The sequence below is a fragment of the Prunus mume genome, linkage group LG3 (genome assembly GCF_029339155.1).
Source record: "Prunus mume cultivar Tortuosa linkage group LG3, ASM2933915v1, whole genome shotgun sequence".
NCBI lineage: Eukaryota > Viridiplantae > Streptophyta > Magnoliopsida > Rosales > Rosaceae > Prunus > Prunus mume.
Window position 1 is genome coordinate 2866798 of NC_142700.1, and position 16927 is coordinate 2883724.

The window sequence follows — 16927 nt, forward strand, 5'->3', positions numbered from 1 at the left end:
AAGGATCGGTGCCCAAATTAAATAAATGATGCTCATGCAGGATGCAGCAGCATGTGGTTCTATATTTGTACTCATAAAGTTGGTGATTATGGGATATAATTATTCCCATTAAGACGTTAAGCATCTCACTCATTCATTCATTCAGCTAGATTTTACCCATCCTGTTGATTTGGAATTTTGGTATGTCAATAATGTTATGCGGTTCTAAATGGGCCATAACCCCACAAGCAAGCGGCTGCCGTAGCATAAAATTCTGGTTAATTGAACCATATCATTAGAGAATCTAATACCAAGCTTATGTTATAATTTAATACAGCTGAGGAAGGACTTATTAATTGAGTATGGAAGTTTCATGCCGCCCGTCCTGTGGGGCCTTGAGAATGTTGGGGATTAATAAGGACAATTGTCTAATTGGGTGTGCCCTTAAAACATTTATTTTTTTTAGTACAAGCGATAGTCTAAATTAAATGATAGGGAGAATTTCACACAAATACACACAACTATGATGTCGTCGGGGTTCGAACACGAGACCTCTAATAAGCAAATCAAAGCCCTTTTTTATTGGGCTAAATCCCGTTGACACTAATTTATTATATAAAGAGAGATACTAAAATTTCACATGTTGCACGTTGGTAGCCTCAAATCCATGTAAATGGACACGGGATTAGGGGGAGAGAGCGATGTTGATGGAGGTTGCTTCCACTTTCTGAAAATATAAATTTGTTGAGATAATGATAATTTATAGTATAATTGTCGGAATGAAAAAAATACTAATTAAGAGCTAGCATACATAATGGTAGTGAGAAGGGTGAATCACTCATTCTATAACAAGCTGTCAACAGGTCATGTTTCTCATCCTATATATATTTATTCGAGCATGCACATAAATTATCATTCCTTCATAATTATAATATGGTTTGGTAATCTTACACTGATTTGATTACGCTGTTGCTTAAACTCTTATGTCCATTATCTATAGTGCTTGTTAAGGAACTTGAACGACAAATGAGAAGGTGCTGAATATGATACAACTTTTCAAGTGACCAAATGCAACGACAAGTTGAATTGATTTGAATTCATTGGGTGTTTAGAGTTTCGAACCTTTACCCACATGAGTAGCAGTGGAATATCTCAACCAACTAAGCTATACCTAATAACTTTTGGTGACTACAATTCAACCTACTTTTAGGGCTGGTTTTGGGAATTTATAAACCCATATTGGGTTTGGCCCGATATATGATTACGCATGTGTTTGTTCGGCTATTTAGCCTATACTTTGATTTCATTATTATTGTGGCTTGACTTTGTTCTAAAATGGGGAAATAATTAGTGACATATGATTTTGATAAGTACTTCAAAGTGTTTCACCCCACCCATCCCTCAAATTTTTTTCCTCAATTGATGGGCATTGGTGATATTTAATTAATATATTTGGTGTAATGTAATTAGTGGATATGTGCTGGTGGTGCATGGCTTTGAAAGTAATTATGATTAGAGAGAGGTGCCAACCCTAGACCTAGGTTTAGTCGATCTACTCATTAACCCTCTCTTCAATCTTCATGATATGCAAAGTTTTGGATCTTAATTTAGTCGTATATGGTGAGGTGTCAAATAATATTATGTCTACTTAAAACTCCAATCACTCTAAGAAAAGCCAATAATCAAGCCACGTAATTAGTTCTTATGACTCTACCATTGTAGTCCATATTGGTGGTCCCCCCTCCCATCCCTAAGTAGAAGCAATCAATAGGTGTGTCCCAATGAGTATAAAAACTTCCTCTTCCTTATAACGGGAATTACACTGTTTTGTTATTTTCGATCAATATGCAATGACACATAAAAAAGTTATTCCACGCATCGCTATTGGCTGAGAATAACGAAAAATATTATCCCTGTTACATGAAAGTCTCTCTCTCCTATGAGACCCCTAATGATAAGGGTCCAGTTCTTGTTTATTGCCTCTTCTTTTCTCCTTAACGAACGACCAAATAACTTATTTTGGTAAGAAGAGGGAGCAAGGCCTAACACGTAAAACAAAACAATTAGCCCATCGGGCCATTACAAATGACTATGGGCCTGAAATAAGTGAAGGCAAAGGGTCTCCAAAGAACACGGCAGCCACGGTCCAACTTAAATAAAACCCAGCCTAGCTAAAAGCTAGATGCACAGACCCAAAACTTGGAACAATGCTTAAAAACCTCTCGCATGTTTATTTATTTGGATTGAGGAAGTCGTGAATTGATAAGAGTGAGAATAGGAGAGAGAATGAATGGATACTGTCATGATGATCAATCTAATTTTTAGTTTTTCAGATATTAGATTACATATTATAATGTAAAACTCTTATGGCCCATTCGGTAACGTTTTGAAAAATATTTTTCTTAGAATATTTTCAGAGAATGAAAATAAGAAAACGAATTTGTATTTTGAAATGAAAATGTATCAGTAGATTAATTAGAAAATATCTTGAAAAACAAAACAATGAAAACGTGTCTGGTAGTACAATTTAAAATAATAATATGTGAGTTATTCTTATGAAAACATTTCCCATGAGAATGAAAACAACTTTTTCTGTTTTCTATAAGTACACATGAACTTGTTTCATTTTATGAAAACATTATCATTGTTTTCTATTTTTGGGCCACCGAATGTGTTTTTGCCTCATTTTTATTCTCTGAAAATAAAAATAACCCCTTAAAACTTTATCGAACGAGGCCCTTATATTATTTTGTTCTGTTTATGTTAGGAAAGGCATAAGAAATCCAGAATTGGAAAAATTCAAGGCATATAAATTATCACAGAGATTTCATGGCGCGCACACACAAATACACGCAAACTAATATATATATGTGAAAATGATTTTTGCTAGTATTGTTGCAAGGCTTTGGTCATGTATCTAGTGGATTAGCTGGTCAATATTAGGGCTTCAAGTTTCTTCTAGTGCAGGAGTGCTAGTATATACATGAATGAGACCAAAACCAAAATCAAATTCTGGGAGATCAAATACCAAAGTTCTTAAGTTTGGGTCAAAATGATTTTTTCAAGCTCGAACTCAGCTCGGCTTATTTGTGAACCAAACGAGCCAAATGCGAGTCGTACTCGAACTCCAACTATTGTATAGAACCAATTTACTGTCTTAAACATGAGTAATTTTGGTATAGAATATTTCCGCATGTCCCATCTCGAAACATATAAAAAAATTTCCCTAGATAGAAAGTTGTGGCCTCCTTATGAGATGCGTGAAACCATGATGCATGCTGTCCTTTCTTCAAAAGGCTCCTCCACTAGATTCTACTCAATTATACCTTATGGCAACAACTTTTTCCCGACTCGATAACTTCACTGACTTTTATTTCACATCCCACTTTTAGAGTTTTCAAATTCCAAACTCTGTTTATATATACATTGAACTTTCATACTAATTAGTAATTAAAACTTGGATAATAGTTGATTAATTGGTAATTAAACCATGCATCCTTTCCATGTTGCAGAAAAAAACATGCTAGCGGTAGCTCTTGTCTTGGGTCGTACATATTGGGACCAATATTTATAAATTGCAACGTATGAAAGTGTGGTCCAATCTGCTTGCTAGCAACAATTGACATAAATTGGTAACAGAAATTGGCCACTTTGTTTGCTGCAAACCAGTTGGCTAACACCATAATGTTAGTGTAAAAACAAAGGAAAGGAAAGAAGGGCCAACAAATATGAGATTCAAGGACATGAAATAATAGATAATAGTACCATATGTGTCAAAGCATGATAGGGCTCTCTCCTTACATCATTGGACCATATAGGTAGGGTTTTCTTTTCACCTTTCACTTTCCAATAATACATTGTGGATGAAGGAATAGTCGCGCTCTCAAGAAAAGGACTGTCAACTATTATAAGGACAAAGCCTCAACTGCATTTCTTTCTTGCCTCGGAAATATATATATATATATATATATATCTATATACTTAAACCTAACTCCATATATTTATATGATTTACTGACTAACTGGCTTATTTGGTTTCAGGTTTCTAGCAAAATGACAGATATGTAAATCAATGAAAATTCTCCGATAAGGATATTGGTTACATATTTCTAATCTCGATTATTGTTGGATTGCATGTATGTATGTTACATATTAAATCTATCAATACATCTAATGAATGCAATCCGACAACTAAGATTAGAAATATGTAAAAAATCCTTAACTTAAATACTTATTGAATCTCCCTGTAAATCAAATCCCATTTGTACAACAATATTGGGTTGTTCAAACAATATTGGACAAGTATTAATTCCCTTTGCTCCATGATTGGATTAGACACAAATCCTATCCTAAAAACGAATTAGATAGTGCAATAGCCACCATGTGAATATGTCTATGTGAATTAAAGTTACAGTAAAAGAGTTGGTGCCTGTTGTTGTGTTGTTGTAGCTGTACACATCATGTACATGATGATGTGGTTTTGTTGGAGGAAATGAGCTTAGCTTTGGCTTTTGTAGGCTTCTAGCTACCATTCACTGTTATCCTTGTGGTGACAAGAGAACATTTGGAACTTGTGGTCCTCACACATAAATCTCTTTCTTTTCCAAAACCCTTTCCTATATCAATGTTTTAGTCTTAGTCTTCTTCTTCTTTGACTCTTCCATCTCTCTTTCTCTCTCATTATTTCTTGCCTTCTCTCCTAATTTTCTCCAAAATGGAATCAAACAGAGCTCATGGGAAGAGGAGCTTGAACTACAAGATGGAGGAAGAGGAGGAGGAGGAGGATGAAGAAGAAGAGCAGGAGGAAGAGGAGGATGATGAAGATACTAACAGATCATCACTAGTGTACGGTGAGGATGAGAGGAGGAAAAGAGTGTTGATGGTGAATAGTGCAACTACTACTCCTAACAAGAGAGGATCTGGTGCAGGAGGGTCTATGGCAAGGCCATCTTGTCAAGCAGATGATTGCAATGCTGACTTGAGTGATGCAAAACAATACTATCGCCGCCATAAGGTCTGCGGTGTTCATGCCAAGGCTCCGGCGGTGCGTGTGGGTGGAGTTCAACAGCGCTTCTGCCAGCAATGTAGCAGGTCAGTCAATTAACAAACCCTAAACTTTACACTCATTAATTTCTTACCACATATCTTTTCTTGTAGAGCGAACTTCTTGCTTCATGCTCATAGAACAAAAGATATCTAGTGCTTAAGTGAAATTGCATTTTAATTGAACATTTAGAAAACCCATCAAACCATTTTTGCAAGTTTCATCGTATTGAGTTATTGCATTAATTGGTGCATGACTCATCGAGCAAAATAGATTAATCTCTTTTTTGATGGGTAAAATGTTCGGTAATTTTTTCCCTCATCTTGATAATTCATTTTTCGTACGTCCTTCTATATCTTACCCTAAAGTCTTTTCAAAACAGAAGGTGTGATAGTTGGGTTTTTCCAAAAGGATATATAGTTGGTGTGAGCTATAATAAATCACGCAATTAGTATGAAAACTTGTTGAATAGCGTTGAGAAGGGGGCACACCATGAACCCCATACTTACAATTTCATGTCATGTCTCACTAGCTCTAAGCCTTTTCTTTTCTCTCTCTCTTTCTGCCTTACTTTCTTTTGTTTTTTCTGTTTTGATTTCTTGCCTTGGTTTCTGTCAATGTAGCTTATCTTTTTTGTACCATTCTTATACTTCATCGGTATATAGATCATATCATATAAAGGGTCCATCTAACTGCATAATTACTTATATACAGAATCATGTAGTTTAGTATGTGTGTGTGTGTGTATATATATATATACATGCAGTACAGAGAAAATAGCTAAAGAAAAAGAGAAAAACAAGATGAAGGAGAGAAAACCATTTACCCCAAAAAAGAAAGAGAGAGAGGAAGAAGAAGAAGAAAAAGAAGTGGTTTAATTACCATATATTGTGACTCATAAATCCACTGAATTAATGGTGCGTTTACAGGTTCCATAGCCTACCAGAGTTTGATGATAATAAAAGGAGTTGTCGGAGGCGTTTAGCTGGACACAATGAGCGGCGTCGGAAAACCTCCTCTGAATATCATGGAGAATGAACAAAACCCCAGAGCAGGCATGGTTATTAAAAAGCGAGGATTGCTATATATCTCTCTCATATAAAATGCCTCTTTTCTACCTCTAGCCTAGCGTGCTCTCTCTCTTCTGTCAATCCTCAACCTTCATTATCCACCATTGAATTCTCTTTCTTAATTTTATGTACTTGAAAATTTGCATCTGAAATCCAACAATTATGCATATATAGCTAAGGTAGCTAGCACAACTCCCATCCTCTTGTGTTTCATATGTGTGGCTGTGATTGATCAGGACAGTTGCTGATCATTCTTGTTCATGCATTAGTTTACTTTTCATGAAATGCTCTCTCTCTCTCCATGTACGTACTCAAATATGTTTATCATGAATCAGTGCATCACTCCAACAACAACAAAAATGTGTGGATTGCGCTGGGTTTGGATATAAGTTTGTAAAGTGAAATGACTTTAAATGATAAACCACCGCTCATGTTCATCCATCCATTTTATAACATGTGAATTTAGTAACACCACCAGTTTTCCTGAATGTTAAGAGTGCTCCTTACCCTTAATACAATGTTTGGTCGGAGAGGCTAAGTAGACATAGACTTGGAACGAACATTTTACTTCACTGTGTGGAGAAATTTTTTAAAGCTGATCAAATTTACCATATCGAGTGAGCCAAGTTCAGACCCTCTGTCTTTCTCCTTTCATTTAATGAAAAATGAATACAAAAAAAGAAAACAAAACAGAGAAGCATACCTATCGAGCTAAGTTCATACCCTCTTCTATTTCATTTATTGTTAGTTTGAAAGAAATTACAAATAATTTGAAATCCGGCAGTAATTTTCCACCATCAGTAAAATTGGGCACTCTTCATATGGTGCTTATGTTACGACCAAGCGCAACTAAACTAAACATAAGAGCAATACAAAAAAAGGCTCTAACAAAAACTCTCCAATCTCTAATATTTTCTTGTGGAAACATATAGTAACCTCCCTAGAGTTCGTCCAAGTGAACAATTTTATTTGGCTGGATTTAACAGGAGTTGACAAATAGGTTAGAAGCATTTGGTATCCTTAGTCACGTTTGATGCCTAATAGCTTTACGGCTACCTCCCAGGCGACAATTGCCGTTGCATTAGCAGGAAAAGCCCGAACGATAGTAGGACCCAAGCCAACATAGCATCCTTTCAATCCAGCCCTTCTGTAAATCTAGAGAGAGAGAGAGATAAAAACGGCCCATTCAGTCTTTTTTAAATACTGGATTTGGGGAGGGCGGAGGAGAGAGAGGGAAAGGTGTTCTTACCGAGCTCAAGACTTGAAATGGGTTTCTTGAAGAACTATTATCTGGAGCAGTCTGAATTATGGTTTTTGCCACATCCAAGGGTAGAACAGCAGACCAAAACTGGAAGAACGTTAAGAAGAAAATCACAATTTAGAAGTCTAGTGTCTAGTGTAATGGTAATGCGAACATGCATATTAGAGAAGGCCAAATAGTGGAGATACCGCTATACCACCAAGGCCACCACTAGCAATCCCAACTCCCACATCAATCAAGTTTCTGTGGTCAGGTGAAGCAGATTTCAGATGTAAATGCATGTGATAGCGGACATGCTCATAAATGCTAAAGAAGACTGCATTTCCAATAGATTCTCTTAACAAAGTTGTAAAACCTCCTCGAAAAATTCCTCTAACCTGAAAATCTTTCCATCAGCTAAAAAGATCATCACAAATTATATGTTTGCCAGAAGGCACGGTATTTTCTTCCCTTTTTCAGTCATGAAAGAACAGTATTTTCTCACCCCATCATTTTTTACAGTTTTAAGGGCACAATCGAGAGAACTGTCGTATCTTCTGGACATTGGGACCAAAGAGTCTGTGCCTTGAACTTGCATCCTACACTGGAAAAGCTCAGTGTAATAAGCATACCACGAGAAAATACTGCACAATATAAAACCCCTTGAGCTCCTCTTACCTTCACCAGCTCCGACGGGCATAATATAAAACTGATGATTGCTCCACTATAAGCTGCAGATGGAATTATGACTTGGAGCTGTGGCCCTGCACCTTGTGCGCTTCCCTAGAAGTGTCATTATGGTTAAGAAGAATGTTACATTACAACCATATAACAGATAAACAATTTCTCTACAGAAATCATGCATCTAACAGAAGCGATTATAAAGTTCATTGCCAAATAAAAGCAGCAAAGTTTACATTTCATTTTCATTCAAACCTGCAGCGACTGTTTCATTTGTGAATACATGCCAAAAAGAAGTGAACTCTCGAAAGCCATCCCCACAAAAGATGATGTTGCACCTCTGTAAAGTCCTTTAATCTGTCAAGGACCCAATATCAGTCAGCTTTCCTGGAAAATATGATGAGAAAATTCAATTTCTATAACATCATTCCTTTTTCAAAAGAAAAAAGGTGATTGTAATGCAAGAGATATCTAGCTAGAGAAAGTGCAGGATCATACCCCTTCAGTCTTTAGTATCCTCGCAGTACAATGAAAACTATTCCTGTACGTAATCCCATGTGCTACAGTATTGTGTTTTTGCATCTTCACCTAATTAAACAAGTATTACATACATAAGAAATTCGCATTCGGAGAAAAGCACAATTTTACACACAAGAAAAATGGTCCGCCCATTCTCAGTTCATAGAAAAATCTCAAAGGCAAACAGCATCCTGAAATCATCAACTATAATGTGACAACGATACAGAAGTGACTGAAAGATTACAGCCTGGTAGTGGGAAAAGTTACAAAACGTTAAGCTAATGCATATCTAACTAAGGAAAATTAAGCTTGCTTTCTGTAACATTACTAACTTTGTAAAATCAAACTGATCCAATGTTGTTCAGCCAAAATTTAAACTACCCAGACGCCAAAAACTAAAATTTGGCGTTAGTTCATACATTCTACTTCCAAGTCCTATCAATCACACTTCAAAAAAAGAGGTTTTTAAAACATACCCATGAAAATAAAGTTCACAATTAAACCACTGAAAGTTCAACAAATTGAAATTAATATGAATTTACCTTGATGGTGTCAAAGGGATGGCCAATGGCAACAGTGGCAACGCCGGCGAGCAAGCCTGCCACGTACTCCTTGTAACCGGAACTATCCGCCATCTGCCTCTCCCTCTCTCTCTCTTCTCTCTCTCGTTTTGTTATTTCTGCTTTCTGGGCTTTTATCATGGTGTCCTTATACGTACTTCGTCTCCCTCACTCTCTCTGAGATTTTAGTGAAACATCTAAGACGGTTAGACCAGAGCAGAGAGGCGGCGAAAAGCGAGTCTTCAGGTCAGGACCGCCCCATACAAATTCTTATTGGGTTCTTGCGGCTTGCATTTGTAGTTAGGAAGGGTCTCAAATCTGATTTACCATCCCCCTCCTTATGTCTTTTAGCTTGGTAAGTGCGACGTGAGTCACTGAGGCCCACTCTCAAAATATTGCCTTGTCCAGTCCAGGAATTGCTCTGGTTTTTTTTTAAAAAATTATTTTTTATAACGAACAAAATTAAAAACTTTAAACCACGCTCCCGCGCATGCGGATAGACTAGTATATATCAATGTTATATTCAGATTGTATGAGTAACTGGCAAAAAGTAAAAACAATCAGGTCTTTTTCATTTTTTGTTCTAAAAATTGAAAGGTTTTCATTTCTTTGGAAACCTGCAGCAAATTAATGTCACATATGCGATATACAACAGTAGAAGACAATGTTGTCCGGAACGAAGGAACATTATTGGGCATTGCACACGGCTTTCCTATGAAGTTGCAAACTTCTTCTGCCCATGGAATTTTGGCCCAGTCTGTGAAGTCAGTGAAGCAGCAGAGTAACACTATGAAACCTGATTCCGGTTTTTCTTTAGCTGATGCCTTACAAGTAAATTGCTGGATGCTCATAAGTCATAACTTGCTAGGAACAGCATCGTTAGAAAGTCTTCCTGCCTTGCCAAGTTGAGTTGGCTTTGTAAACGCATCTTGTCTTTCAGCTATAAATTTTGCAAAACGGGAACCTTTCCCTTCTTTGTTGTTCTCTTGTCGTAGTGACACTGGCATATGAGGCAAAGGAGGGGGCTTGGGAGACAGAGGTGGCATCAATGCCCATACGGAAGAAATATATTTGTTTGGTTGGTCAAGAACTTGGAGAAGTGAAATATCCTGCATGTCTGTCGGAAGAAAAACCACAGTTGTCAGATCTCCCCATTGCTTACCCTTTTGTTACTCCCCTTTTTCGATAATCAGGAAAAACATGTCAAACTAAACCACACATCTTGATACCGTATACCAACACCAAAAACAAAACAAGTTCAAGCACCTACAATGACTTTGAACCATCAAAACAAGTGAAATAAAAAGTTAACAGAATGTATGAATAAATAACCTTTTGCGAACTTGAAGATGGGGAGGAGGGCCGCACATGGAATGCTGAAATTCAGATGCGGTATAACAGTTCCTCCACCATGCCTTGCATTGCTGTTTCAAAAAATATATCTCATTAAACGTGGAAGTTCTATCAGCAAAGAGTGAGGGACATAAATAAAATGAACACATCTAAGATTTGAAGTGATGATGCTGATGACACAGAAAGCAGCCTTAACAACAATGTAACAGAGAATGATATGATTTCCACCAAATTATCCTTATTTTAGTGCTTTATTTGATTTCAATAGCATCACAGCCAACATCATGGTAGAAATCACAAAATTTAGAGTCTTCATATCATGGCCATGCGTAATGCAAGAATACAATCAACCCACAAAAATTTAGTTTCTTCATACCTTGTGACAAGTCCAATCATATGACCATCTGAATTAATGACAGCGCCACCACTACCACCAGGATGGACAGGAGCTGTTGTTTCAAGCATCACAGGAAAATGTCCTTGAGTATTTCCTGGTTGGTCGGGCTGATATGAGAGTGGAAACTTTGCTTTCACAACTTTTGCGACCACACCAGAACAAATTGATGGGGAGAAGCCTAATGGAATTAATCTCAATCAGGACATGAAACATAAGTGGACTGTCTAAATCAAGCAAACAAACAAGAAGCCAATTATTGGAAACACATTCCATAACAAAGATAAGCGCATGTGTACAATTAGTCCCCCTTAGTCATGTCATGGCACTAAGATTCAACATCCATTCTTTAGAACTATTGCATCAGTACTAGTGCCAAGTAATGCAGCACAGGCGAAGAAGAAAAGTTCAAGGATCTGCATAACTGGGCATACATCTAATCAAATTGCAATGCACATAGATGCTAAGAATAGTAAAGTGTAAAAAAAATTACATCCAATAAATTGGACCACGTATGTCACTTACTTCTGTACAGTACATCTTTATTAAGATTGTACAAAATCTAACGAAAGATTTCTAACAGTACCATATCAGAACTCTTTAACACTTGATAATGTCAAAATTCAAGTCTGAAACAGAAACTTGCACTAGGCAGAAACTCTTGATAATTGTCCGCCAAAAGAGTTTAAAACTATATATGAGATGTTAAATGGCTTGGTAAATTATTTGATTAAATAACTACACCAACTGGACTAACAATGACAAGCATCATCAACAACAAAGATAGGTGTGACTTGTGAGATCTTCTGTCAAGGTGGCAAGTAGACAAAATCAAATGATACATTTCCAGGGGGAATCCAAATTCAAACAATCAAAAACAAGAGGATGAAAAGAAGCTATAAGCAAGTATATACCGCATCTTGGTCCAAATAGTCCATGTCCAACAACATATGCCTTTGATCCTACAGATGGCGATGAAAAATCCTTGGCAATTGGGGAAAGATGATCTGCAATGTGCTTGAGCTGCAACAGGGAAACATCCAAAGGTCCTTTACAAATATACACTACTTTAGCATCACACCAAGTCCAAGGGTCTGTATGATCCAGGCGGACACGTATGTTTCTATGACCTCTGTAAGAAGAACTCAATTTATGTCCTCCATATTCATCACCCACAAGAGATCTGCATTATTGCGAATCCTTGGCAGAAAACCTTCACTCTTTTGTTTGCCATATAGTTCACTATGCCCTGGAGATACAGGTCCATCAGACAGTGCCTCAGAATTGGATCCATGCTTTCCATCACTTGCGGTTCTTTTACCAAATCTCCATGGTTCCAACAAGTGAGCATTTGTGAGTATGAGACCTTGCTTGTTAAGAAACACACCAGATGCCCATACTCCATCATCCATGGTTATAAGACAAACAGAACCAATTGCCTTGTCAATGTGTGATGGGGATGAGCAATTAGAATAAAGATGCTCCTGAATATGCGTTATGGGTCCATTTGAGTTGTGGCTGTCGGCTAAAAATGTCTTCACTACAGCATTTAAGTTTCTCTTGTCATAATAAATCTCTTTTTCTGCATAATGGGGCTCCTTCTGCAGCAAGTCACTGCAAGCAGTTGCAATGGCTTCCCATGAAATCACCAGCTGTTACCCAAGACTAAAATTTTGGATGACATGTTAAGAAAAATAAATTTCAGACTGTCACACAGGCAAATGCTCTCAAGTTACCTGAATCTCAGCCCCACTAGTCTTCTGCCTCAATGGTCTAATCAAAATACCAACAAGTTGTGCATGCTCATTCAAAACTGGACCACCTTCCCCTCCTGGTAGATTTAGAATTAATATGGAATCAGAGACCAATAGCATGAAAAGAACAATAGATACTATTTCAGGTTATGCTCGTACCGGGAAGACACCGTATGTCTGCCATCAGCAATGAACTATAAGATGAATTAGGAGGATAGCAGTTGGAAATGGATCCCACTGATATACTGAGGTAGGAAGCCAAAGAATTAAATCAGGCATCAATAGGATGAAACAATTAGACTTCAGATAAAACCAGAGCGAGAGTGAGAGATAGAGCATAGATAATATCAGACAGGACCAGAAACATAACATATTTTTATACAGAGAAGATAAAATACCTGTTAAAGAAGTGCACAGGTGAGAGGACACCAAAAGGAGAACCCACAGCCACAAGAAAGTCCCCCTTTTTAGTGGAGGATGATATGGTTATGTTTGGCACGTCCTGAACAGAAACAATTAATTATCACTCTCACAAATGGACTCATATTCAGTATCTTGAGTTATGAATCTTCGCCAAAACTGTATGCTAAACTAAATTTAAGAGCATAAATTCACCTTGGAAATTAAGGATACTCCAAGAATGGCAATTCTTGTAGTTGACTTGCCTGTAAGACTTGAATTCCCCAATTGTCTGACAGCCGAGTCCACCTGGTTATCCATGACAGATGATGTACTGTCACAGTCCAGATTAACAAAAAATCTCTTTCACATTACATGAAAAACATTAAAACGGATCTCTTTATCATGTTAGCTTCTGCAGCATTCTCCCAACCAACCAGATAAGGAAGAACTGCTCAATTCATCAGTGAGGGTTGTTATGGATTTCTCAATTAGTTGCTTTCCACGTCACATGACACAATTATCTCTACAAGAGATCTGCACAGGATGATAACTTTGCATTAATTCCCAAAACAGAAACACCTCATACCTGGGTCTGAGGAGCATTACCATGTGAGGCTAAAGACCAACCGACCTCCCATCCATGATCTGGGGAGCTTAAAGAAGCTTCCATAACTGATTGGAGAGCAACAGCAGAAGCAGGAACGTCAATCTATAAGGTACATTAGTTTGATCAATATCAGAAGCCATGTATGGTTTAGAATGAGTATCAAGCATACAGTAAATACAAGCAAATATGAGAAATGAAAGATATATCATTCACTTTATTTATTAAATCAGTGACCAACCATTAAAATTGACTTTGAGATTGCAGTCTCGTCTTATTTCATATAATAATCAAGCTATTGACACGTTTTTAAGAACATAATTCAGGTCAATTTTATTTTTCCACTACCAGTTAATACTTCATTTCCCTTTGATAGGTGACTGCATGACGGTCATGAATATGTTTATAACATTAGATAAAATAAAATAAATTACTTTCATTTTTTTACACAAATGAACCAAAAGTGCTAATGATCACATGAACGGTTGTCAACTAGGCACAAAAGAAATAAATGGTTGAAATCCTCCGACAGAGAGCTGCTATTGTTGCAAGCTCCTCCTACATCAATTCTACACTCAAATGTATAGTGTTAGTCAATTAAACAACTGGATAAGCAAAATCCTACTAGCATTAACAGCTGTGCTGCAAACCAGCACGGAGGCCCTTTATCCAAATCTTCAGAATCTTTGTGGAACCTCATTTCATCCTGTCAAAGAAAACACCTCAAATAGTCAGAAGCTTATATCTAACCCCATAAAGTAACGTATACAAAAATCTTCAGTTAAAATTTGTCAATATGTATGAAATAATTAAATAAAATAAAAAATTTGGGTTTGTGCTATATTGCTATACCTCTGCCATTATATCAATCTGAACCCCAGGAATCAACTGAGGCCTGCCCTGCAAGGTACCAAAATAATTAATAAATATAAAATATAAAAAATATAAAAAAGCAAATCAAATGCATTGCATATCAACCCCAGTACAAAATTTAGCAAAAAAGGTAAATCATCGCATGCTAATTTCAACCTGGGTAAGGCCCTCTCTGTGTTGCAGAGAGAGAAAAGGCTCAACAATGGAGGCAACAGTCACAACCAGAGCAGGAGACCGTTCACTGTCGCCACCAAAGAGTTGCTGAGCAACATTAAAGTCGTAAAGGGTGTTCGGCAATAGCATTCCAGACGCTGATATAGTCGTCGTCCCAGAGCTACACATACGCAAATCAATACAAACAAATCAGAAAACAAAACAAAATGAAATTAGGAAATTATATAATATATATAGGTTAATTATGAACAGAAACTTGGCTTACTGGTAGTGATGGAAAGCGTGGTTTCGCATTTTGAGGCCCTTTGGGTCCTATGTGGAGAAGGTTTGCATAATCAGATAGCAGAAGCTCAGAGAAAAATTAGAAGAGGGATAAAGACTAAAGAGAAACTTACAGGGCCTTTGACTCGGACCATGACGGCTAAATTACGAGCGAAATCGACGATCTCCGGTAAACCCATAATAAGGAAGAGAAGATGGTGTTCTTGTTCTGAGTGCCCGATTCTGATTACAGAGTGGGGTTCACATAAATATATACCTTCAATGAAAACCAACAACAACAAAATAGATAAAAAGGAAGACGAAAAAGTGACTCTCCCCTATTTTACCGCTCTAAAAATTTACTTACCCGCCGTATCAATAATATTATATTTCAGTTTCGTAACTTATTAAGTTATTTAGTTAGTGAAGACTATTTGGGCTATTTTGCTTTACACCAAAAATGTCCTTATTATTGGTTAGAAAGTCCTGTGTGGCTATTGAATTGTATTATTGATCATCTTATTGTAACCAATGCTTCGAAATTTACTTCTTTTCAATAGGGTTATGTCATGCACTCATGTTATTATTATTTTTCTTTGGCTTTTTAGTTGCCATAGTCCCTAAATTTATACTCAATTTACATTTTATTCCTCGAATTCGCAAAATGATTGTTGTAATCCATTAACTCCACTTTCATTAGCAGTGTTGGTCCTTTTGTCATAATTGTTAAATTTTCTCTTAAAATTAAGGGATTTTCAACCATTTTATTCCCCCAAACTATGACCATTGTAATTTAATCCCATTAACTAAAAAATCAGCCAATTTACCCTCTAGAATAATTTTTATCGCCAATTTCACACTTGTCGTTTGATGTTACGAGATTTCATCCAATATTCCGTCAAACCCAACCACATGAGACGCACGTGTGGCCTATTTGGAGGGTATTTTCATCCTAGTATTCATCATTCCTCCTTCCCCTCGATTTCCTCCTCAACCCTAATTCTGTGCTCTTCCCCTCAATTTCCTTCATTTCCAAAACCCCAATCTTACTCTCAAATTCCCTAACCCACTTCTCACTCTTATCTTTGGCCTTCTGCAGGCTCTTAAGGTCTTTCTCAAAGCTATCAATTTTTGCTCCTTTCCCAAAACACGCTTCAGCTTTGCAACTTCGTTATTCACCTCTCCCCTTCGACCATCGCTGAGATCAGGTCTTGTTGGAGCCTTGTTTTGTTTGATCTCCAACTTCATCTCCTAGAGTTTCTTCTTCGTCTCCTTCTCGCCACTCTTCAACAAAGGAGATTACCCACTTCACTTTGAAAGTGTCAGATAGGGTGAATGAGGTTTGGGAGGGAAGGGCTTAAAAGGACGAGATAACCCTCAAAATATCTCAAACGTGGTCAGGTTTAACTTGGAGATTGGATTAAATCTCATAAAATCTAAAGGCATGTGCTAAATTAGCGATATAAATTTGTCTGAGGGTAAATTGGTTGATTTTTTAAGTTTAGGGATTAAGTTCGATTGGGGTACAAGTTCAAGGGTATTTCATCGATTTTCTCTAAATTTAAGGATACTATTGTCACTTCAAATACAACTCCCATCACCCACACCCGCCACCACTTCCACCACCACTGTGTACCCAAATTCACAATTTCCACCACCACGTGAATAAAGAACAAAGAACAAAACTCAGTCACCTTCTTTGAATTTTTTTTATTTACACTCCTCAAACATCCAAGTTCGCCCCACTAATTTTTTTTTCTTTCAAAACCTTAAAATCCAACTATATTCTTTTCATAAACAATTATTTCAACACAAACCTCCTCATACTCGACGACCCACCTCTCATGGCTTCTCTCTCTCCCTTCTTGCTCCTTCCCCACCCACCCATCTAATCTCCTCAATCTTAACCATATCAAATGGAAAATAAACTAAAAGCAAGAGGATAAACGTAAAAATACGATTTTGCCATTAAAAAAAACATAAAAATATTGTTTTACCCCTAAATTTAATATAAAAAGTA

The 16927-nt window shown here is 37.0% G+C and overlaps 3 protein-coding genes across 3 annotated transcripts; 1 reads left to right on the forward strand and 2 right to left on the reverse strand.

Annotated features, from left to right (window-relative positions):
- Nucleotides 1-4478: 4478 nt before the first annotated feature.
- On the forward strand, nucleotides 4479-6452 carry SPL3 (squamosa promoter binding protein-like 3). The gene is made up of 2 exons (XM_008226900.2): nucleotides 4479-5069; nucleotides 5952-6452. Exons 1-2 carry the CDS (start codon nucleotides 4693-4695, stop codon nucleotides 6058-6060), a joined length of 486 nt encoding a protein of 161 aa, XP_008225122.2. The 5' UTR covers nucleotides 4479-4692; the 3' UTR covers nucleotides 6061-6452.
- Nucleotides 6453-6798: 346 nt separating this feature from the next.
- On the reverse strand, nucleotides 6799-9508 carry MBAC1 (Mitochondrial substrate carrier family protein). The gene is made up of 8 exons (XM_008226901.3): nucleotides 9075-9508; nucleotides 8512-8601; nucleotides 8269-8370; nucleotides 8011-8115; nucleotides 7838-7936; nucleotides 7542-7730; nucleotides 7342-7440; nucleotides 6799-7247 (listed from the first exon to the last, which is right to left on the reverse strand). Exons 1-8 carry the CDS (start codon nucleotides 9231-9233, stop codon nucleotides 7113-7115), a joined length of 978 nt encoding a protein of 325 aa, XP_008225123.1. The 5' UTR covers nucleotides 9234-9508; the 3' UTR covers nucleotides 6799-7112.
- Nucleotides 9509-9659: 151 nt separating this feature from the next.
- On the reverse strand, nucleotides 9660-15195 carry DEG15 (protease-like protein). The gene is given in 15 exon segments (XM_008226902.3): nucleotides 9660-10209; nucleotides 10425-10516; nucleotides 10822-11020; nucleotides 11754-12020; nucleotides 12023-12491; nucleotides 12576-12670; nucleotides 12753-12838; nucleotides 12992-13095; nucleotides 13209-13301; nucleotides 13582-13704; nucleotides 14225-14305; nucleotides 14452-14499; nucleotides 14629-14806; nucleotides 14912-14958; nucleotides 15042-15195. Coding segments are annotated over 15 exon segments (2211 nt in total). The 5' UTR covers nucleotides 15108-15195; the 3' UTR covers nucleotides 9660-9946.
- Nucleotides 15196-16927: the final 1732 nt, after the last annotated feature.

Bases quoted from the DNA above. Each gene is read 5' to 3' on its own strand.
- SPL3 (XM_008226900.2), top strand. From the start codon at position 4,693: ATGGAATCAAACAGAGCTCATGGGAAGAGGAGCTTGAACTACAAGATG. The intron at 5,070-5,951 runs GTCAGTCAATTA...GTGCGTTTACAG, and splicing joins TTCTGCCAGCAATGTAGCAG to GTTCCATAGCCTACCAGAGT.
- MBAC1 (XM_008226901.3), bottom strand. From the start codon at position 9,233: ATGATAAAAGCCCAGAAAGCAGAAATAACAAAACGAGAGAGAGAAGAG. The intron at 8,116-8,268 runs GTTTGAATGAAA...TGACACTTCTAG, and splicing joins AAATGAAACAGTCGCTGCAG to GGAAGCGCACAAGGTGCAGG. The intron at 7,731-7,837 runs GTGAGAAAATAC...AAAGATTTTCAG, and splicing joins AAACTGTAAAAAATGATGGG to GTTAGAGGAATTTTTCGAGG.